Below are 22,500 nucleotides of genomic sequence, written 5' to 3'. Positions count from 1 at the left end.
AGCTCCTACAGGAACTTTGTGGGCCCGCCCCACTTCAAGACCATCTGCCGTCTCCTTGGTTACCAGGGCATCGCCGTGGTGATGGAGGAACTGCTCAAGATTGTCAAGAGCTTGGTATTCACTGTTTGTTTTACATTAGGGATGCTCCCATACACAAGCCTCTGTTGAAAAGGGTTTGAATGCTGAATTCTTACTCGCTCTTCCTCCCCTGTTCTCCTCACCGCTCCCCTCTCCTCCTTTCTCCTGTCTCCTCTCTCTCCTCCTTTCTCCTCACCCCTCCCCTCTCCTCCTTTCTTCTCACCCCTCCCCCTCCCATCTCCTTCTCCTCCCCACTCTCCTCCTCTCTCTCTCTCCCCTCCTCCAGTTGCAGGGCACCATCCTGCAGTATGTGAAGACTCTGATCGAGGTAATGCCCAAGATCTGCCGTCTGCCACGTCACGAATACGGTTCCCCAGGTGAGAGGAGAAACAAATATCCACCGTCACTTCAGATTACTGGCTAGCCGGATGAGATATTCCCCGGATTACATGGCCTCCCTATGAGTAGGGATTAGTAGATTACTGATGTCCTGTACCGTAGCATGATGTACTCGACTTACTCCATCTGATCTCTGTCAGCAGTTAATGATCCTCTAATGACTGAGACTGTCTGGCCGGATGTGGGTCACATAGTCACCCAGAGTTCATATCGGCTCTGCAGATCCTTATCCATATCTCTGCAGCTTTGCTTGCCACTCTTCTTATTTAAGTTGATCAAGTCGATTCGACTGTGTTTCACAGTCCCGGTCACACGTACTGTACTGTTTCTGATTCGTTTATGATGAAGCCCTGGCTGTATGAGACTGAAATACATTGGCAGAAAACTCTTTGTTGTTTAAATGTGTCACATTTAAACGGATAGTTCACCCAAATTACAGAATCACATTTTTGGTTTGGTTCCTTACCCTGAAAGACAAGGACAGGGTTCTGTTTATCTGACCACCGTCACCAACTGCTAGCGTGAAGCATTTTTAACCAAAGACCAATGGTAGTCAATGGTACCTAAATTAACATGTTTGAATATGTGATATACTGTAGGTTACTATCATTGAGAGCAAATCTCCTTTTCAAGTCACATTATGAAACATGTATCTATGAACAAAATACCATTGCAATCAATACTTTTGAAATCGGAGTGTAATCCAGGAGTGGATTCATTTGTAACTCAGAATAGTTCAATGGGGAGTCTGATTTAGTGAGACGTAGGAGTGAATAGTCGTTTCAGGTTTCCCATACAGTACATGGTACAGTACCCTGGTCTCTCACCAGGTATTCTGGAGTTCTTCCACCACCAGCTGAAGGACATTATAGAGTACGCTGAGCTGAAGACTGACGTCTTCCAGAGCCTGAGGGAGGTGGGCAACGCCATCCTCTTCTGTCTGCTCATCGAACAAGCTCTGGTGAGACATTCCTCTCCTCTCCTCTCCTCTCCTCTCCTCTCCTCTCCTCTCCTCTCCTCTCCTCTCCTCTCCTCTCTTCACCTCTCTTCTCTTCTCTTCTCCTCTCGTTTCCTCTCCTCTCTTTACCTCTCTTCTCCTCCTCCTTTATCCTCCTCTGTCCCTTGTATCACTTTCCTCTCCTATCACCCCCCCCTTTCTTCTACTCCTCTTCTCCTCCCCTCTTTCCTCCCCTCCCACTCTCTCTCTCTCTCTCTCTCTCTCTCTCTTTCTCTCTCTCAGGCGTTCCTCTGCATGCAGAAGAAGAGGGACTGCCACTTGTCAGGCTGTTTCTCCTTGTTTGTTTTTCGGCTGTGAAATAACTCCCTGTAGTGTATATATATATATATATACATATATATGTATATATATGTATATATATATATATCCTGTGAATTGTCTCAAGTGTGTGTTTGTGTGATTGACCGGGCGCCTGGGTGCCTGTCTGTATCTGCTTTAGGCCACCTGTTTTTTGTCTTACTTGACAATAACAAGGCAGCTATGTGGCATTGTTCAAAGCAGACGCAGTCAGGTTCTCAGAATTAGTGGCCGGCTGTATTTTCTAACTGACTGTATCTGAAATGCAACTCTATTTTTCATTACACGCTGGCATCTACCACAGGTGGTAAGGATTTAGGTCTTATCCATTGGTAACAAACACAGAGACCGATCTCTCTCTCTCTCTCTCTTTCTCTCTCCTTCGTTGGTTTGGGCTGCTGTGTCACAGTTTTCTACGTATATCATCATCTTACTTTGGCATACAGAGTTTTACCTCAGGGGAATGCCATGGAAGCAAAGGATTGAGAGCAATCTATGTTTACTGACTCATTGGTATTTCTAATCGATGCTATTCTCTAATGATAAAAAAAATGGCCAGGAGACTATAATACAATAATAATGTATAACTTAATAAATACAGGAGGCTAAATTACTATGGCCTGTTCATATGTTTCTGCTGACTGTAATCAGTAGGCTTTCTATGATTGGGACGCAAACAGATTATTGATAAAAGTATATTACATTATTTCTTTATGTCCTTGTCTTCCATGGTAGAGATGACCGTATGTATCTGGTTGGCTGTCTTCAAGTCACTGGGCTTTCTCAATGCCTGTAACACTTTCTACTGTCATACTGTCTGTTCTCTCTGCCTGCCTGGGTCTGTCTACTGTGTGTGTGTGTGTGTGTGTGTGTGTGTGTGTGTGTGTGTGTGTGTGTGTGTGTGTGCGTGTGCGTGTGCGTGTGCGTGTGCGTGTGCGCGTCTGTGTGAAAGCAGTGGATCGTGTGTGTGTGTGTGTGTGTGTGTGTGCGCATGTGTGTGTGTGTGCGTGCGTGCGCATGTTTGTGTGTGTGTGTGTGTGTGTGGGTGTGTGAACAGTGTGTGGTCTTGCAATGGCTGATCATTGCATGTCAACTGTTCTTCCATTCTGACCTCCTCCCTCTTATCGTCCAGGTTTCAGGATCTGACTCTTTCAGTTTCCTTGTTTTCGTTTTGGTTTATGATTTTTGGTTTTCCCTTTTTCTGACAACACCGGTTGAAACTAACACCAATTAGAAATCGGTAGGAGAACTTCAATCTGCATCTGATCCCGTGAAACATCTTGATCCAATCGGAAAGCGTAGCAAACACATCTCTTTTACTTGTTTTCCTGACACATTCTTCCAAGAGAATAACCTCATTGTAATATAATATATAATAACATATGCCATTTAGGTAACGCTTTTATCCAAAGCAACTTACATTGCAGTGAGTGCATACATTTCAGTATATATGGTCCCAGCAGGAATCAAACCCACAACCTAAGTGTTGTTAGCGCCGTGCTCTACCAACAGAGCCAAAGAGGACCACATTCACACTCATTGTGGGCTGAAAGAAACAAATCTGCCGCTCACGTTTTTGTTTTGTTTTTTAATCCAGACATTTGTATAGTCACAGCGTATAGTCATTCATTGGAGATGACAGCCTGGAAGGGCTAGCCTGATAAAGTAGAGACTTGACCCAATGTTGACAGGTCAGATCAGTGAGACACGCCGTACTTAGTGCATGACTAATAATAATCCTTGGTTTATGGGTCTGTAGTGGTGTCAATATAATCAATATAAGCCTTATCTACTTACACACAGAGTCTCTCATCTATCTCCTGCTCTCCTCCTCTCCTCCTCTCCTCCTCTCCTCCTCTCGTCAAGTTACTGATTACTCTGTTAGAGAGAAGTCAACCCTCCTGTAGATGTGTTAGCCCGGGTGCCAAGTCTGTTCCTGCTTCAGCCGACGACTCTGCCGTTGTCTCCTCTTGGCGAGGCAGGGCTGCACATTAGAGTTGTTGAACGCAGAGACAGCCTTTCCACCCGGGTGACTAGATGTCTAATGGATGTGAGAGGGAGGGCACATATTACCAGGATGATTGTGAATGGCATGGGTTAAACTCCTCTCACCATATCCCTGGGCAGTTCTTCACACACACACACACACGCACACACACACACGCACACGCACATACCATATCACCACGTCTAACCCTGTGCACCGTAGTGTAGATGTGTCACTGAAGAGCTGTGTGATGTTGACTGTTGTTCAATATGACCTCTCTCTGTCTGTCTGTCTGTCTGTCTGCCTGTGTGTATGTGTGTGTGCGCGTGTGCGTGTGCGTGTGTCTGTGTGTGTTAACTACAGTCCCAGGAGGAAGTGTGTGATCTGCTTCATGCAGCCCCCTTCCAGAACATCCTGCCCAGAGTTTACATCAAAGGTATGTGAAAGGGTCAGGTTTGTCAGGTTTTTCAGGTGGGGTCACTACTAGGGGTGAGTTAGCTCTGTCCCTCTGCTGATCGGGTCTGTGGTCTGACTGCTGTGTGTGTGTGTGTGTGTGTGTGTGTGTGTGTGTGTGTGTGTGTGTGTGTGTGTGTGTGGCCTGCAGAGGGGGAGCGTCTGGAGGTGAGGATGAAGAGGCTGGAGGCCAAGTACGCCCCTCTCCACCTGGTGCCTCTGATCGAGAGGCTGGGCACCCCTCAGGTTTGCTCTCCCGCTTAACCTAACTATCTGCAATGTGGCGCCAAAGCGTTGAGATCCAAAGCAGGTTGTTTTTCTAGGTCAACAAAGCGTCGTCTCTTCTCTGCTCCTCTCACTTATCCGTTCATTTCCTGCTCTGGCGTTCCAGCAAATAGCGATAGCCCGCGAGGGGGACCTGCTGACCAAGGAGCGCCTGTGCTGCGGCCTGTCCATGTTTGAGGTCATCCTGACGCGCATCCGTAGCTTCCTGCAGGACGCGGTGTGGCGCGGCCCGCCCCCCACCAACGGAGTCATGCACGTGGACGAGTGTATGGAGTTCCACCGCCTCTGGAGCGCCATGCAGTTTGTCTACTGCATCCCCGTGGGCACGCACGAGTTCACTGCAGAGTGAGTTTACTGTAGACACAGTGACACACCCAAACGTGCACGCACGCACACACACACACACTGTACACACATACACACGCACACACACACACACACTGTACGCACGCTCACGCCCGCACACACATACATTTACATTTACATTTATGCCATTTAGCAGACGCCTTTATCCAAAGCGAAGTACAACAAATACATTTGTTTAAGTAAGTGAATCATCTATCCAACAGTCATCATAAGACAAAATAATCATACAATAATCACACACACTTACTGTACACACACACACACACACACACACACTGTACACACGCGCACACACACACATACACACTTACTGTTCACACACACACACACACACACACACTGTACACACGTGCACACACACGCACACACACACACACACACATACACACTTACTGTACACACACACGCACACACACACACACACACACACACACACACACACTGTACACACGCGCACACACACACACACACACACACACACACACACATACATACACACTTACTGTACACACACACAGACACACGTACTGTACACACACACACACACACACACACACACACACACACAAACACACAAGTTCATGACAGAGAAGACGCTGTTATGTGAGAGTATGCTGGTCCTGTGTAGCAGCGGTCTCTGTGTGTTCTTCCTGCCCTACAGACAGTGCTTCGGAGACGGGCTGAACTGGGCCGGCTGCTCCATCATCGTGCTGCTGGGTCAGCAGCGCCGCTTTGACCTCTTCGACTTCTGCTACCACCTGCTCAAGGTCCAGAGACAGGACGGCAAGGACGAGATCATCAAGAACGTGGTGGGTATACACACACACACACACACACACACACACACACACACACACACACACACACACACACACACACACACACACACACTGTTTTAGTGTCATAGACTACCTTTTTTAGTGGCTTAATCAAACATGCATATGTATTTGATGCTCCACAGATAATCTGTCTTTGTGGGATATTTTTTGCTGGAATGGAATGGAATAATATAACCCTTATTCTTTCCAGCCCCTGAAGAAGATGGCGGACCGCATCAGGAAATACCAGATCCTGAACAATGAGATTTTTGCCATCCTAAACAAGTACATGAAGGCAGTGGAGACGGACAGCTCCACTGTGGAGCATGTACGCTGTTTCCAGCCCCCTATACACCAGTCCCTGGCCACCACATGCTGAAAACACACACACACACACACACACACACACACACACACACACACACACACACGCCACACACACTCCCCACATAGCACCAACACACACTGCCTCTCGCTGATCTTCAGAGCCGTAGATAAACAGAGTTTTGCCCAGCTGTCCATCATGTGGGCACTGAAACGTTCCATGACAGTTACATTCTAACTTGCATTCTTACTGCAATGTTTTTGTCTGAGAACTTTTTGATGCCAACATGGTCCCCATTTAAATCCTATATATCTCAAACCGAGTTTGCGAAACTTTGTATATCTGTGGCTCTGCTTTTTCTGTCCCTCCTCGTAGACCACGAACCCCCACGAACCCCCACTAGTGTCAGAAGTCTGGGTGTATTCAGACTCGTTTAAGTTGTCATTTCCTGTGACTCACTCATACACATGCATGCCTTCTCTTATCCCTAGATCTGTACCAGGCCAGTACCTGGATGGAACTGGACAAGGCCAGTATCAGATCAAGCCAATCCTGAGTAGTTGTATATTACAGTAACAGTGTACTTCTGCTCTCCCCCCCCCCCCCAGTGTTTAGAGTCACACTCACCAGTCTGCCAGAGAGTTTAGAAATCACCTAATTCTTTTAACAAATGAACCCAATTTACAGTTCAGTGACTAACAATCTTCATAGGAGATAGATATGCTATAGAAGAAATCGCAGAACCTTAACAAACGGATCAATAATAAATACCTTAAAACAGTTTTGTAGATTATATACAAAGCCAACCTAATGGATGTGTGTGAGTCCACACTGGTGCTAAGTACCGCTGTTGGCACCAATGTTATCATTAGCACAGTCCCTTAACACATCACACAATTCAAGCAGTCCACTCAACTCCAAAGCTCCTTCTGGACCAAACATTTCCACTTAACCAGTGTGTCTGGGGATTTGTATACACCTCACCTCACACACAAACACACACAATCCTGTGCTTTCAGAGGTAAAAGGATCCACCACTGCTTTTTTCAGTTGCTTTTATTTATTTTACCCTCATCTGGTTTTCTCTGTTTTTCCTCTAAGTACATTTTTATTCAGCACCATTCTCCATTGTAAATTTCACTGTTGAACTAAGTGAAGTGTCGAGTGTTGTAATTGTTATTGTTTTTAATTATTGATAATTTAATTTACATCCTCGGTAAACTTGCCTCTTCTACTGACTAGAAACCTCATCGACTTCTTTCTTTTGTCAGTTTGTTGAAACGTTTTTATATTCTGTACATGAGCTTAATAATACAGTGATATTGTTTACCATTTTGAAATGACAACTTCATCTGCGCAAGTGTGTTTACTTTTTTCAGAGTAAAAAAAACCCTTAGAAATACCTCTTGGTTGTAAAAAAAGAAAAGTATTAGTAAGACCTGTTCAGAGAGTGAACCGAAGATGTTGGTATTGTAAGACCTGGAAACCAATCAAATTGCTGTACAGAACATTCCCTCTACAGGTAAAATAAATGAATCAAGAAGTTCAATGTTTCTTTTAGGTATGGATTATGTCAAATGGAGGAAGGCCAATTTCCTAAATATATTCAGTATTTACTAGTGTTGGACTTTTTCTTTAGATTTCGCGGTGATATCAAAATATGCAAATATTTTGTCCGTTTTCTTTTTTTTTAATCTTTAAGAAGGAAATTCTAATATGATCTTATGACATCATACCCATGAACAAACAACCACATTTCTGTTTATCTTTTCTGTTCATCTTTGAATGAAAAAGAAAGTTTATTTTGTAATTGTCCCAGTGGTCCTTTTATTATATTTATTTACATAACTACACCATATTGTTCATTGAAGGGTGAATCTATTGATAAGAAAAGTGAAGTAAAAATTATCAATGCATCATTTTCCAACCGTAGCATGACAAGTGTAATTTATTGTCATCAATGGCTCCATTTGTGACATGAGGTTTTGTTCATGATATTGTTGTACGAGTGATCATGTTTTGAAATACAAAAAGGTGAAGAGAAGAATATAAGATGTACAACAAATGGTCCTGCAAAGGAACTGAAATTGTGTTGTATTTCCATGAAATAAAAAAGTCTAACTGAAAGTTGGCCATTCGTTTCATTATTGGATTTCTCAAGTTTCATATTGTGAATACTGTGCGTTCTCATAAATTAACTTAAAATAATCACAGAAGTATGATAAACATTGCTTTCAATCAGGGGGCGGAGAAAGAGGCGAGGGAGGGGGCTGTTCACAAGAAGCCTCATTGGTTAGATTACTGCTGTCTGTTTTCCTCATTGGTCATGACGCAGGTTTAAAATTTCAGCGGGGCTGAGGTCAGTAACGTTTGTTGTTGGTGTTTTGAAACAGGAGACAGCTTAGGTGCCATAGGCACTTTTAGCATTTTAAGGATTTTATCGTCTTATTTTATTTTTTTAGGCTATTCGGTTATTCCGTCACAATTTGGAGATGTCTTTCTCAAGAGCTCCTGTGAAACGATTCAATGAAAATATCGGTAAGTTCCAACATATCGTGAGCTTTGTAGCTAACTACTGTAGCTAGCCACTAACGTCCATGCGTTGACACTGACAGATCAGCGTTAGCTAGCTAGATTGTTGCCAAATGTTAACGCTATTAATAAATTGAGTTTACAAATGTTCGTTTACGCTGTTTGTTTATAGTCGGGCACCGTCATTAGATGAGGAGGGTGCCCTGTCGTGCTAGTTAGGTTGTTAGTTAATTCTCGTTTACTGGGCTACTAGGCCGGTTTACTTAACGTGTTTTGGATTTAGGGTGCGCTCCACCACCGGGCACCTACGAGGTGAAACCGGGAGAAGCAAAGGGGGCCTCCTTTCTTAAATCTGAGCGCTTCAGAGAAGCTAAAGCGGGTGAGTTTAACTGTCAAACATTCCTATAAGGCTCTGTTCACAAGAGCACCTCTATGTCTTTGCATTATTAGACAGCCACCCTCTTTTCTCTTCCACCTTTATGATTTCTCCAACGCCATCCACTGTTTTTCAGTTGCTCCACCACCACCATCACCCTGTAAAGATGTCCCTGTGTCACCTGTGCGTAGGACTATGTCTGTTGATGGCCTGGTAAGTTTTCTGATTATTATTGGCCCTGGCACATCAGCCTGATTTACTATTGCTTATTCTAACAGCCCCTTGTGTGATTTGTCCATCTCAGATTGATGGATCATCATCTATGAAGAAAGAGAAGAGTGATGTTTCCATGCATATGAAGCAACAGAAGCTTCTGGAGAAAGAGGTACACTACAGTCTTGCTCAAAACAGAAACAAATAATAACTTCACCAGCGTTCTCTAGTCTCTATAGCTGTGTAAATCAAACCCAGCATTTGGGAACCACAGATGTAAACCACTGAAGGGACACTGACAATTTACTTGTATGTGTAGCGTAGGTGATAGGAATCATGCTCTTGTGATGAGGTAGCCCTGTGTCCTCCTTGTCTCTCCTCCACAGATCAGGTCTCTGGTGCAGCAGCGTGGGGAGCAGGACAGGCGTCTGCTGGCTCTGGAGGAAGAGCTGAGGAAGGTGGAGGCCAAGCTGCTGTCTGCTGTACGGGAGAAGACCGGCCTCTTAGCCAGCGTGGCCTCTCTGGAGAGACAGCTGGCAGAGCTCAAGAAGGCTAACGAGTTCCTCAAGAACAAGGTTGTCTGTGTCGTGTTGATGTCTGTCCAGTCATTTGTTGAAGACCACCATGATGGCGCCATTGCGTTTTTGAGTTGAATCTTGTGTCTAAATGTAGCCGTGTTGTATGTTTTAACAGGTTTCTGCTGACACTTCTAAGAAGAGGATCAACTCTCTCACAATGGAGCTGATGGAGGTGAAGAATAAACTGGATGCCAAGGACAAGGTATACAGACGCTCACCTGCCCCATCTCCACACACACACACACACACATTCTGTCAATGCATGCACTGATTGTAAGATGCTCTGGATGGGAGTGTGTGTGTGTGTGTGTGTCTCTAACAGACGGTTGTTGTTTTGTCAGGAGCTGAGCTTCCTCCAGATCAGCACCGAGGGGCAGATGAAGGTTCAGGAGACAGACCTGGAGGCTGCCAGAGCTACACTTGCTGCCCTCAGGAAGAGGAACAAAGACTTGGGTGAGAGCTCACACTTCCCTTCCCTTCACTTAGACAGGCCCTGAACCTAACGCTGTTGGTTTCAAAAGAAATAATGTGATGACTGCATATTGATTTGGATGCCTAGTGGGTTTAATACTCTAAGAGGTTTATACTGTGGTTCAATGTTCACAGAGGATCTCCACCAGGAAACCAAAGCGCAGAATGAGGAAATGGAAAATGAAATGGATAAGCTGCATTGTGAGTCGTGTGTGTGCGTGCGTGTCCTTCTGTCTGCATGCATGGGTACTTCATTAGTGAGTTGGTTGGATGGCTGGCTGTGTGTGTCTGTCTGCATGCACGGTCAGTTTATTAGTGAGTTAGTTGGGTATGTGTTTGAGGTTGGGTGTGATTGTGTGCGTGCGCGTGCCTTTCTATAATAATCTTCTTTCTCCAGCTCTGATCCAGGAGCTGAGGGAGGAGATCAAGGCTCTGCAGAATTATCTGGACACAGCCAATGACCAGATCCAGGTACTAAGGCTGTATTTATTCAGTCTAGAAGAGTGTGTGGTACCGCCATGGTCCATCATAATGCATAGGCTTGTCATAAAGCATATCTCAGAGCTTTACATTTCTGGAATAGCTGCGAGTGTGACAGTGTGGCATGCTTCATGACAGGTTCAAGTCTAGCAATGTGACACAGATTTATATTGTATATCATTTTATGTCCATTCAGGACATGCGTATGAAACTTCGTGAGAGGACTGAGATGGAGCACAGTGTGACTGAGTCACAGCAGGAGAAACTGTGGTAAGCAAGCACACACCTCTCCTGATCACCTATAAATTATGATTCTCAATCCTGGTCCCAGAGAGCTAATCAACTGATCTTCAAAACCTTGATTAGCTGAATCTGGTGTGTTACTGCTGAGTTGGGACAAAAACCTGTAGTACTGTGGCTCTCCAGGACTCAGGAGGACCACCGAATTATACCAAACTAGTTCAATCATGCAAGTGAAAAATACCTACTTTTCTACAGTCACCTGGAGAGAAAGCTAGAGCAGTGCTCAGCAGAACTTCAAAACTCCCAGAATGCTCTGAGGCAAAAGGAGGAGGAGTCCCAGAAATGTGCGCAAGACCTTCAGGCCTCCCAGGATGCTTTGGGAGAGATGGAGACGCTTCTGGAGGGCCGTGAGCTTGACCTGAAGTCTTCCCAGAACACACTGGGAGAGATGGAGTCTCAGATGCAGTGTGCCACCCAGGAAGTACAGGACTCTCAAAATGCTGTGCGGCAGCAGGAGGCGGAGCTAGCTAGGTTGAGGGACGTGCTGAGGAGAACAGAGAAGGAGCTGGACGAGAGAGTGGCTCACCTCGGAGAGAGATGTCTGTTTCTGGAGGAGGAAAGAGGTAGGCACAGGCCCCATTTGATTTATTCTGTTGATAAATGTATATTTTCCTTTTCCCAATGCCAATACAAGACATACAAGTAAATCCAAACTTGACATGCATACTTAGTTCATCAGTCAGTGCTTATGTAACATTTGTGCAGAAATTGTAGTCACACTTGTGGTATCTCAAGCTAATATTGGACATACTGTATGTGGTGGCATGAGCTCCATGCTTTGTGTTTCTCTGTGTCTACTTGCAGAGAGGACCCAGGAGGAGGGCCTGAGGAGAGTGCAGGAGCTGAAGGCAGAGCTCAAATCCCTACAGGAGAGCAGGAGGAGTGAGAAGGAGGCGCACGAGCAACTACAGCAGGTCCACACTGCCCTGGCTGAAGAACTGCAGAAGGAGAAGGTGAGACTCGCACCACAACATCTCCCAACCCCCTCAGACTCAGAGGGAGTCTATCCATGATTTTGTATTCCACGTATTCTCCCTTTCCCTCTCTGCAGGAGAATGCAGACTCGCTGGCCTCTGCGTTGGAGCAGGTAAAGGACATGTCAGAGGAGGAGAGGAAACAGCTAGAGGATGAGTTGGAGGAGGCGCTGGGAGAGCTGTCTGCCCTAGAGGAACAGGAACAGAGGAGGGAGGAGAAGGAGAAGAGCAGAGAAACAGAGGAGAGGAAGAGAGAAGAGGCCCTACAGAGTCTGCAGCAGGAGAATACAGACCTGGAGAAAGAACTGAGCGAGACCAGAGCACTGCTAGACAGGTGAGGGGTCATGAACCCAGCTTCTTTAGAGGTCTATAGTCCACTGAGGACCTCTGACTCACATAATCCTTAATCCTGTGTGTGTGTGTGTGTGTGTGTGTGTCGACGTCGTCCCTCAGTAGGAGCAGTGAGAAGGAGGAGCTGGAGGAGAAACATGCTGCAGCCATGAAGAAACTCCAGGAGGAGCACACCTGCTCCCTGGGCAAGATAGGAGACATCGCCACTGAACTGGAAGGGTAATGATGAATCTCCCCATGTATATCCAACATTCAACCTGCTTTCAGGCCTTAATCGTGCCTTCAGGTAGTGAAAGCCCTTTTTTTATTTTTTCATGCTTAAGTAATGTCCGTGTCACTAACATGTCAATTTGTTTTGTCCCTCAGCACCAAGCAGGCTCTTAGGGGAGCAGAGGAGCGAGGCAGGGAGCTAGATGAGGAGGTGGAGAGGGTGAACCAGCAGATGAAAGAAGAGATGGAGAGGATGGCTCGGCAGAAAGGAGAGGAGGTGGAGAGGGCGAGGGAGGAGTTGGAGGAGCATCAGGAGAGACGTCTCTCTGCCCAGCAGACTCAGGAGAAGGCCAGGGAGGAGTACGCAAGGTGGGCTAATTGCTAATTGCTAGCTGGTCTTCCTCTGTCTGTCTGTCTGGGTGTGTTTAAACACTTTACTCTGTCTGGCTGTAGGATGCTGTTGGATGTGCAGACTCGTCTAGCTCAGAGAGACGAGGAGATGAAGAGAGTGGAGGAGAGCCACGCTACCCTGACCAGCCAGCTGCAGAAGGAGGTGGAGCTGGAGAGGGAGGAGAAAGACAAGGCCCAAAGAAAACTACTGCAGGAGAAAGAGGAGGCGCGTAAACAACTGGAGCAGGAAAAAGAGGAGAACCAGAAACGACTGCAACAGGAGCGAGAGGAGAATAAGGAAGCACAAAGCAGACTACAGCAGGAGGAAGAGGAGGCACGTAGACAACTACAGCAGGAGAAAGTAGACGTCCAGAAACAACTCCAGCAGGAGAGAGAGGAGAAAGTAGAGGTGCAGAGGCTTCTGGAACAGGAGAGGAGAGAGATGGAGGTGCAGAGGAGAGACTCCCAGCAGGGTAACTCGGAGGAGGAGAGCAGGTTACAGAGACGGTTGGAGAAGATGGAGGAAGAGGGGAGGGCCCTCCAGGACCAGGTAGAACTGCTTGTACAAGAGAGACTGAGCCTCCAGAATCACATGGAGAAGGTGGAACAAGACCGGCTGCATCTCCAAAGCCAAATGGACCAAATGGAGCAAGAGAAGCTGGGTCTACACACACAAGTAGAACGGACGGAAGAGGAGAACCGAAGCCTACATACACAAGTACACCAGATGGATGAAAACAAGCTGACCCTTCAGAACCAAGTGGAGGTGCTGGTCCAGGAGAAGGTCACTCTGAAGTGGGAGATGGAGGAACAGAAGAGAGGCCTCCAGAGCCAACTGGCTGAGACACAGAAGAGGTGAGTTAGATCCTGAAGATCCTGCAGTCTGCACTATAATGGAAGGCGCAGTTTACTTCCTGAATTTAAATTGAGTCTGCCCCACAATAATGTGATAAAACAACTTTTCTCTTGTCTATGTCAGTGCTTCCTGCTCTTCAGATGCAGAGGTCGAGCACTGGAGGAGACAGTATGAGGGCCTCTATGCTAAAGTGAAACCCTTCCAGGTTAGTCACTGATCTTCAGAGTGACCAAATGTAGTGTGTTAAAAAACATTTTGGCTGACTTTTTGAACCAGGAAACGCATGTCGTGTTATCAGAATGTCCCCCCCATCCATCCTCCCCATATTGGTTCGTCCCTTCAGGAGCAGCTGAATGGGTTTGCTGTGGAACGGGACGCGCTATTGAATGAGAACGGGGTGACCCAGGGAGAGATGAACCGCTTAGCCGATGCCTACGCCCGCCTGCTCGGCCACCAGAACCACAAACAGAAGATCAGACACATGGTGAAGCTGAAGGATGAGAACATCGACCTCAAACAGGTAATAATACCCACTCCTAACCCCTGCCCTGTTGTTGTTTGCTGAATTAAAAGGCAAGGATCTAGGGGTTGCTTTTTAAGCAGGCTGATGTTGAGACTGGAGGCATTTGTTTTGTTTAGCTCCCCCCGATATAGTTCCTCTCAAAGTTTCTTTCTTCTCCCACTGTGGCTCTGCATGTTCTTCTGGGCGGTTTTGGCTGTGGATTCATTGTTATTGTATCCTGGCTTTGAATTGTGTTTTGAGTTAATTGTGTGTCTGTCTGTGTGTGTTTAGGAGCTGTCTAAGCTGAGGACTCAGGTTGTCAGACAGAAACAGGAACTGGAGCAGCTGAAAGGTGGCCAGACTCCCCATCCCAGGTTTGACCCCACCAAAGCCTTCAAACACGGCAGCAAAGAGAACCAGCAGCCTGCAGCTGTCCTCAGGCAGGGTAAGTACTACTGTCCCCTACAGTTTGATCTAAACTTCACACGTGCAACGCACCAGAGTATGCAAGCGGAGTTGAGCTGCTGGAAAAAAAACGTGCTCAAGAGTTGTTCCTATCCGTTTTAATGTTTTATAACTCATTTGACCTTTTTAATGAGAGCCACCATCTATTATGAACATGTAAATAATATTTAACTTGTGAGGGGTACTGGGAGCAGAAATGCAGCGTGAGGGAAAAGCCCACGCTCCAGACAAAATACTTCGCTCCACTCCGCTCACATGCTCTGCAACGCACACCCAGAGAGACCTTACATCATGGGCTTCATTGTAGCATTCGGTTTGGTCTCAAAACTGTGAAAGGAATAATTCACTCCAGGATTAAATGTATGTGGTTTCCATGGTTGTCCATGTTTTTTTAACTACATTTTAATCTAACTTCTTAGTGGTTTGTTGGTCAAATCAGCAAATCGTGACACATTGATGCTCCCCTAGCCTCATTACCCCATATTGCGTGTGAGCGTCAAGGTGAGAAACAGATCTCTCCTACTGTAATCCGATTGGGTGTCCTAATCAGCTGGGTCCGTCAACATGCTCTGTGTGCCTCTAGGCTGTCGTGTGCGTTAACAGATATTTCAGACTCAACAGTTCTATCCGTTGTGGTTTGTTTTGGCGTTGTCTTGCTGCCATCTGACGGATCGTATAAGCACAGCCACCGCGGTGCTGAACTAATCAACTGATCTTGAAAACCGTGAATGAGTTGCGTCACTACTAAGCCGGGACAAAAGCCTGTAGTACTGCGGCTCTCCAGGAACAGGATTGAGGATCACTGATTTAGACACATTGATTGTGTTGAATACAAATGAAATAACGTGGGCACTCGTGTATGACGTCTATTTATGTAATTACGGAATCCTCATCCCCTACGGGACAGGCCTAATACCTCAATGTGTTCTTAATGCGTTCGTAAGCCATTTATATAGACATAACAAAGTAGGGCAAGGCGATATGGCCTAATTATCTTATCTTAAATATATATATATATATATATATATATATATATATATATATATATATATATATATATATATATATATAAAAAAATGTATGAGAGTATTTGACAGGCTTTTGTTTCTTAATAATAAAGGTTCTAAATATGTTTGAGTATAAATTCTCTCTACTCAATTCCTAGCTCACTTCAAAACATTAGCCTACCACCAATGATAAATGGATATACCTAAGCCTGTATAAAATAACTTACCTCTTTGAGCGGTCATTGGGAATATTCAGACCGTCTTTGATAGGCCTATGCACAATGCAATAGGTTCCTCGCTGCCTGTCTCTGTCACACCATAGCCGTGAAGTCTGTTAACCCTTCAGAGTAGAGGACGGCATGGGAAGGAAAATTATCTTCTCCTGTCCTGGGTAGTAGCCCATTTTCCTATTCAGTATCAATCCCGCTATAACCTACAATCCTATATCACGTGCATGCATTTGTATCATTTACCAGTACATTGTATATTCATGTTTAACTTATGAATTGTTGGCCGCCCACAATCTGCACGTTACAAGGAGCGGAGCAACACCGGTATTGACGGTATAGTTAAAATCCATATCACACAGATTCACACTTGTATAACTATAAAAACATTATACTGCCCAGCCCTATGATAAAGTATATATTTCCTCAACATTTGCACAAAGTACACCGTGAACCTTCAGATCCAGCTCAGTTTCACTTCATCTCCTTTAACGCATTGTATGGTTGCTCATAGTGACTGCTGCAGAAGAGGCCAATAGTGGGCTTCCTCATGCTGACGAGCTGCAAAATAGGCCAACAGCTCTACGTCTTTGATTCCTTGGATTTGTGTCCAACTCTTTGTATGTTCTGTCTTCCAGGGAACCGCTAATCCATCCTGTCTGATCTGTGGATGGTAAAGGAACTCTCTGCTCATCTGACAGATAAAGAACAGAAATTACCAACGTGTCCCGAGTGAATCTGACAAATATGAGACCGATCTTAAATAGCGACTGAGATGTGTCTGTAATAGCTACATTAGCCTTTTTAAACAGTGTCACAAACGTGTGAAGGGGACTTTCTCTTAATGTGCTTATGCATGTAAGTACATTTGGGTGGATGGTAGTCTAATATCTCTCTTACTCATAATTTCTTCATACCAAAATGTGAAATACAGATTCTGCATTCTGCATGGAGCCACTGGTGTCCTATTGTTTGGTAATGGTTTACATTAACTGCATTTAAAGCATCCATAAGCACTCTATAAACAGTATATATCAGCTACATAAATCGGTGTGAAAGCATTTTCTTATTTTATCATATCTTTGAGTGCATTTTGCACCGTTTGTCAAATTTTCTTGTTTAGCTGTTTCTTGTTTAGCTGTTTTAAAATCTTTGCTCTTTGTAAATACAAACCCAGATATGTTACCCCTCTTCACACTGACAAGCAGGATGATTCTTTCCTGAATTAATTTTAAATAAATGTTTTAACTGAATTAATATGCATAGACGTCTGTTTTATTCATTAAAACATAGAATCCTGGTTTGTTGTGCTTTCCACTCCCTAACAGACTCTTCATAGCCAGCAGAGAGCACTATAGGGCTGTAGTCCGAGACCCTGCTTATGAAACTAGTCTTCTATGACCGCTTGTTCACCCCGTTTTTAAATGTTTTATCAGGGTCTTTTGTTCTCATGTCACGTTGGTACCTCACAAAGAAGAAACGACCTCAAGTCTCCCAAGATTCACTCTCAGGTTACAGATCATGCAACTTTATTAATTATTTTTTTTAGCCAAAATACACAAGATAATACAATTTCTGTAGACTTTTATGTATCCAAGTGTAGCACCAAGGCTGCTCTGAGGGTTATGGAGGTGGTGGTTGTTGTGGACAGCGGTGTAACAATAGATTCCAGACTCAGTCGCAGTAACTGTCAAGGTCATAAATGCTGCATGGCTTATGACAGCATTGTTCCACGATGCCCCTCTTCACCTTCTGATCCATATAGGCCCTCGACGGACCTCCTTCCACCCGGTTCTCCTGTCTGGTCCTTTTAGACAGGAAACCTTTTGAAGTAGAGAGAGAGAGAGAGACCGTTCCCATAGACAGTTTTATAAGTCGACTGTCTGCAAATCAAACCCTTCAGTACCTCAAAGCACTGTTTAGCTTGCTCACTGTTTAATAGAGACTTAATGGGTGTGTAATCAGATCTTCACAATCCGTTTAGTCTTGTTTAAGTCTCCACTTCAAGAGAGGATATAAGAGAGATCTAAGAGTGGTGTATCGAAGTCGGTACTTCTAAAGATAACTTCAGCACATCAATGGGATCTTTGAGGGGGTTTTAAGTGAAAGTGTTAGATCCACATAATGAGTTTTGGGGAAAATATAATGAGGAATTTGGAGTATTCACAAGATTCTTACAATTGGATTGGTCACTCTGGCATGGCGGTAAGGAATGCTCTCAATAAAGACCAAAGGAACAGCTACGTGCCAGACTTCAAGACGGTACAGAGAGTGACTGCACACTGATGAATGGACGATTACCCACAGGCACAGCCATAGAAACACAGTTTGGCAAGCGGTCCTCCATTTTGGCCCCAAACATTCCATGACTCACTCAAATTCATATTCTCCTCAGAAGGTATGTGTCTCAGACACCCTGGGTAGAAGTTGCCCATAAGCAGAGCTCTAGAACCAGTTGGCCAAACAAAGTTGGCCAAACTCTGTACTGTAAAGTTGGCCAAACTCTGTACTGTAAAGCTATGACCGGAGAAGAAGAAGAAGGCAGTCTTACCTAGCAGATGGTGCAGGTCCCTCTTGCTAGGGTTTCTGTTGGGGTTATAGAAGAAGCCCCTCTCCCCACACACCAAGTAGAGGGCGTCCACCAGGTGGGAGCCACACAGGTGCTGAGTGGAGGCCGAGCCCACACCCGGAGAGGACAGGACCAGCAGTAACAGCACGTACACCATCCATAGTACTACAGCCATAGGAAGAGAGAACTGAGACAGAGAAAGAGGGAGGAAGGGGGAGTCAGAGAGGACCCTGTTAGTGAAACACTGGCACATTCTTCCTTAGGAGGAGGCGTAGGTGGGAGAGGAGAGAGAGATCGCAACACTATATGAATGACAGGGATGCATGGACAATCCCAGAATGTCCCCCAATGACGAATATATAACATTGGTATTTGGTATGTACCCCCTTAAGTGTAGCAACAATGGTCAACCGCTGTTTTAGGGCACCCCAGAGAGTCATGTGTAATTTGAACCATGGAGAGCACACCCACAGCACAATACAGATAAGGCCTCGGTAACCGTATACAGATACACTGCAGCCTCCACACAGGGCCTTTGAAGAGAGTAAACAGAATAATTCAGGCTTTCATTACATATCAAAGGCCAGGATGAAAAGACTGAGACAAACAAGGTCTTTGGAAACCAAATCCGATCATATCTGACTTCTGTCTCTTTAACTCAAAGAACTGAAGGTCGAACGAGCGCAAAGTGCAAATGCGCTTTGAGCCTTCATGACACCAGCATTGGGGAAGCTACTCTGAAAATGTGTTTATTATTCCCAATTACTTGACAAGGGAAGAAGTTGAACTATACTAAAGCTACCCTTAAGAGAGTATATATATAGTTTTCCAAACTAAAGCTACTTTGAAAAAGTAGTTCACTACATCAAAACTACGTCACGTCAGTTACTGAAAGATCACTAGTCCGTATGACAGAAACTGAAACGGTCTGAAATCACTGAGAAAGATCAAAACAGGTGAGGTGGAGCAAAGAGTGGGGAGGCGGGAAGCAGAGGGAATAGATAGTATAAGGACATTTGAAGTTCCAGCAGGGCTGGAATATTTATTTTTTCCTTGTTTTGGGGAGGAAAATGTAGTGAGTAGTGCCATTAGTGTCACTACACCGCTACATGGCAACAAATACGTTAACTACTGAAACACCCCCCCCCACCCCCACCCCCACCCCCCCTCCCCCTGACACACCCCATACAACATCAGTGCTTTGACGGCTGGTAGAGAAGCACTATTATAAACATCCATCATCATCATTAACATTAACATTGCTCCTATGAGGAGGAGCCCGGGTAAAAAGTAGGTAAACACCATACTTACATGTGGTGGTGGTGGTGGTGGTGGTGGAGGTGGTGTTGGAGGTGGTGGAGGAGGAGGAGGAGAAGAAGAAGGACCTCAGAGCAGCAGTGGTGTAGTGAAGAGCAGCAGGTGAGAAGGCTGGTCTGGCAGGTACTGGGTCGGTACAGCTGGATCTGCCCTCCCTCTTTATACCTGCATCATAGCTCTCCCTATCTACGCAGCCTGGCCTTTGTCGGCATCAGCGGAAATAAGCTAAGTTCGTCTCATTAACACCCTGTTGATCTGTTCCAATCTATCTGGCCTAGGAGAGCATTGGGTTGGCAGAGGTGAGATAGTGCTGAGTAAGGCAGTCACCTGGGGTAATATCAACATACTGTAGGCTTAATCTGTGCCATAACCATAATGATGACACCATCTACCCTCTGGTAATCTCAGAACCCAGCATCTAATTTGTGGTGAGACTAGCCCTCTAGTGGACAATTAATGCAGCACATGTATTGAAGGCGTAATTGGGTGTTGTTGGTGACCACTAGTGGATTACTACAGGTAGTTCAGGGATGAAAGTGTTTTGTGTGTGTCTGTGTCCGTGTCCGTATCCATGGGTGTGTGTCTGTGTCTGTGTCTGTGTCTGTGCTTGTGTCTGTGTGTGTGTGTGTGTCTGTGTGTGTGTGTGTGTGTGTGTGTGTGTGTGTGTGTGTGTGTTCTTAAATGTTGGCTTTCAGTACAGTACTTCAGTACCGTGAACATCCATACTGTAAAATAGATCTACTATGGTCTTCGCGGGAGACATTCGAAGCACAGCTTGTGCATCTTGTTTTCTAACCCGGCATTTAGAGAGACAAAAGATTCATGTTCGACCCGACCTTAGCTAAGATGGCAGTGGATGGCAGTGAATAATTCATCAGAGACACACGTCTACCCTCTTCACAGAGGAAGGTCTATTCAGACGACAGGGGAGGAAGACGGCTGGGTCTTCTCCAAACCAAACTAATGAAGAGAAAGTCTTTGAGAGAGGATGAAAGACAGCAGAGGGAAGAAAGCGACACAACGCCTTGGCACACCGATTTGAGAGGGTGTTACATGTAGAACCAGGAAAGGTCCAACTTTGCCCGGCTTTGAAAGCACCTCCTCAGGGGAACAGAGCTAGGCAGCTGGGCTCGGAACAACAGACACATCCTCCTCACCCCGATGGCACGGCTGCTTCAAACGCACACACACACACACAAACGCGCAGCAGCAGCAGCAGCAGCAGCAGCAGCAGACAGAAGTTGGGTGGAAAGTCGGCCCAGTCCCTGAGGTTGGGGGTTGCGTAACGTGTCTTCTCTTCTCCCCGTTTGAAAAGATAAAAGGGAGCGATGAGTTGAGTCTGCCAAGATGATGTTAATCTGCTCTGAAATTGCCCCTTTTTTTACCATAATGATCCCAAACTTTCAGATGATGAAAACGGAAGAATCTTGGAACATGCAGTCTAGAGTCTAGATCATGAGTGTCTGCACTATACTCATATCTAAAGCAATCATATAGAATACATACATAATGCATTTGATTTGGGAATGGTGAGTAGGCTACATTGAAATATCATTTGCATTTCTCGTAGGATGAGGAATCGGTTTTGTATGTGCAGATTTGATTTGAATGGTATGTTTGTGGGTCCATTCTTAAAGCATCTCAGAGGATTGTTAAGAACTGTAGGTCATTTCTGCTTTAAAGTAATAAAACACATATCAGTCGTGACAGCCCAGAGGGAGAGCATTGGTCACCCAGGGTCAACAGATAACATCAAGTGTCCACTGTGTAAAACTAAAAAATGGGAAAGAATAATGTGTCAAAAAGTGAATGCCCGTGTTCCTCATCGGCAAGGGCAAGCTTTATTTGGAGCTGTCCTGATTCTGACAGGTCCCCAATCATACTCCCACGCACACACAGGCACACAGGCGCACACACACATAGACACAGACACACACACACATACCCCCCTCCCCCCCCCCCCCCCACACACACACACACACACACTTTCTTTCTCTCTCTCTGGTTCTCTTGCTACTGATTCTGACAGTTGGGCTAAAGCAGAAGAGATGTAGAAGCTCTGACTGGCTGTAGGACAGCCTGGACACTTCCATCTGCCCCGGGCAGTGCCCTCCATGTGTGTCACGTCCTGTTGGCTCTGAGCTGTGACAGAACGTCTGTGTGTGTGTGTGGGTGTTGGTGTGTGTGTGTCTATTAGTGTGTGTGTCTATTAGTGTGTGTGTGTGTGTGTGTGTGTGTATGTCTATTAGTGTGTGTGTGTGTGTGTGTGTGTGTGTGTGTGTGTTTTTGTATGTGTTTGTGTTTGTGTGAGTGGTGTGTGGGTTTGGGTTTGTGTGTGTGTGTGTGTGTGTGTGTGTGTGTACAGGGTGTGTGTACAGGGTGTGTGTAGAGGGCGCCCTCGAGTCTGCTCTTCCCTGTCCAAGCAGTGACAGTCACTAATGCTGCACTAACCTCTGTCATGACCTACTTTGTGCCATGCCACCCCAGACCAGACCACACAAGGACACAAACACACATACACGTACACTCACTCACTTACTCCCCTAATCATTGAAGTTGAGGTAAAAATAACTTGATGATTGCTTTTCAAATATATCGAATGTCAAAATCGAATCCATCAAATTGACTTCATGTACATTGTCGGCATTCTCAT

General features: G+C 45.4%; 3 protein-coding genes across 3 annotated transcripts in view; 2 read left to right on the top strand and 1 right to left on the bottom strand.

Annotated features, from left to right (window-relative positions):
• Nucleotides 1-8,143, top strand: part of cyfip2 (cytoplasmic FMR1 interacting protein 2) — a 22,537-nt gene extending 14,394 nt beyond the window's left edge. Inside the window, exons 23-30 of the mRNA XM_083686171.1 lie at nucleotides 1-114; nucleotides 365-455; nucleotides 1,308-1,438; nucleotides 4,143-4,215; nucleotides 4,384-4,478; nucleotides 4,624-4,862; nucleotides 5,545-5,692; nucleotides 5,913-8,143. The exon at nucleotides 1-114 is cut by the window's left edge and continues 30 nt beyond it. Of these exons, the coding sequence (XP_083542297.1) occupies nucleotides 1-114; nucleotides 365-455; nucleotides 1,308-1,438; nucleotides 4,143-4,215; nucleotides 4,384-4,478; nucleotides 4,624-4,862; nucleotides 5,545-5,692; nucleotides 5,913-6,080 (1,059 nt within the window). The 3' untranslated portion in view covers nucleotides 6,081-8,143. The remainder of the gene's footprint in view (nucleotides 115-364; nucleotides 456-1,307; nucleotides 1,439-4,142; nucleotides 4,216-4,383; nucleotides 4,479-4,623; nucleotides 4,863-5,544; nucleotides 5,693-5,912) is intronic.
• Nucleotides 8,144-9,259: 1,116 nt separating this feature from the next.
• hmmr (hyaluronan-mediated motility receptor (RHAMM)) lies at nucleotides 9,260-17,223 on the top strand. The gene is made up of 17 exons (XM_083686143.1): nucleotides 9,260-9,319; nucleotides 9,534-9,722; nucleotides 9,841-9,927; nucleotides 10,067-10,178; nucleotides 10,332-10,397; nucleotides 10,594-10,667; nucleotides 10,873-10,946; nucleotides 11,175-11,542; nucleotides 11,784-11,932; nucleotides 12,031-12,287; nucleotides 12,407-12,523; nucleotides 12,671-12,883; nucleotides 12,968-13,759; nucleotides 13,884-13,965; nucleotides 14,104-14,280; nucleotides 14,554-14,707; nucleotides 16,600-17,223. The coding sequence occupies exons 1-17, from the start codon at nucleotides 9,284-9,286 to the stop codon at nucleotides 16,608-16,610; spliced, it is 2,958 nt and encodes a 985-aa protein (XP_083542269.1). The 5' UTR covers nucleotides 9,260-9,283; the 3' UTR covers nucleotides 16,611-17,223.
• Nucleotides 17,224-17,635: 412 nt separating this feature from the next.
• On the bottom strand, nucleotides 17,636-18,705 carry LOC310815719 (insulin-like; the record flags this gene model as incomplete). The annotated part of the gene is made up of 2 exons (XM_083685614.1): nucleotides 17,636-17,784; nucleotides 18,513-18,705. 2 exons carry the CDS (start codon nucleotides 18,703-18,705, stop codon nucleotides 17,636-17,638), a joined length of 342 nt encoding a protein of 113 aa, XP_083541740.1.
• Nucleotides 18,706-22,500: the final 3,795 nt, after the last annotated feature.

The sequence above is a fragment of the Argentina silus genome (assembly GCF_951799395.1).
Source record: "Argentina silus genome assembly, chromosome: 15".
NCBI lineage: Eukaryota > Metazoa > Chordata > Actinopteri > Argentiniformes > Argentinidae > Argentina > Argentina silus.
Note: the sequence above shows the minus strand (reverse complement) of the source record. Positions and strands in the feature narration are given on the sequence as shown.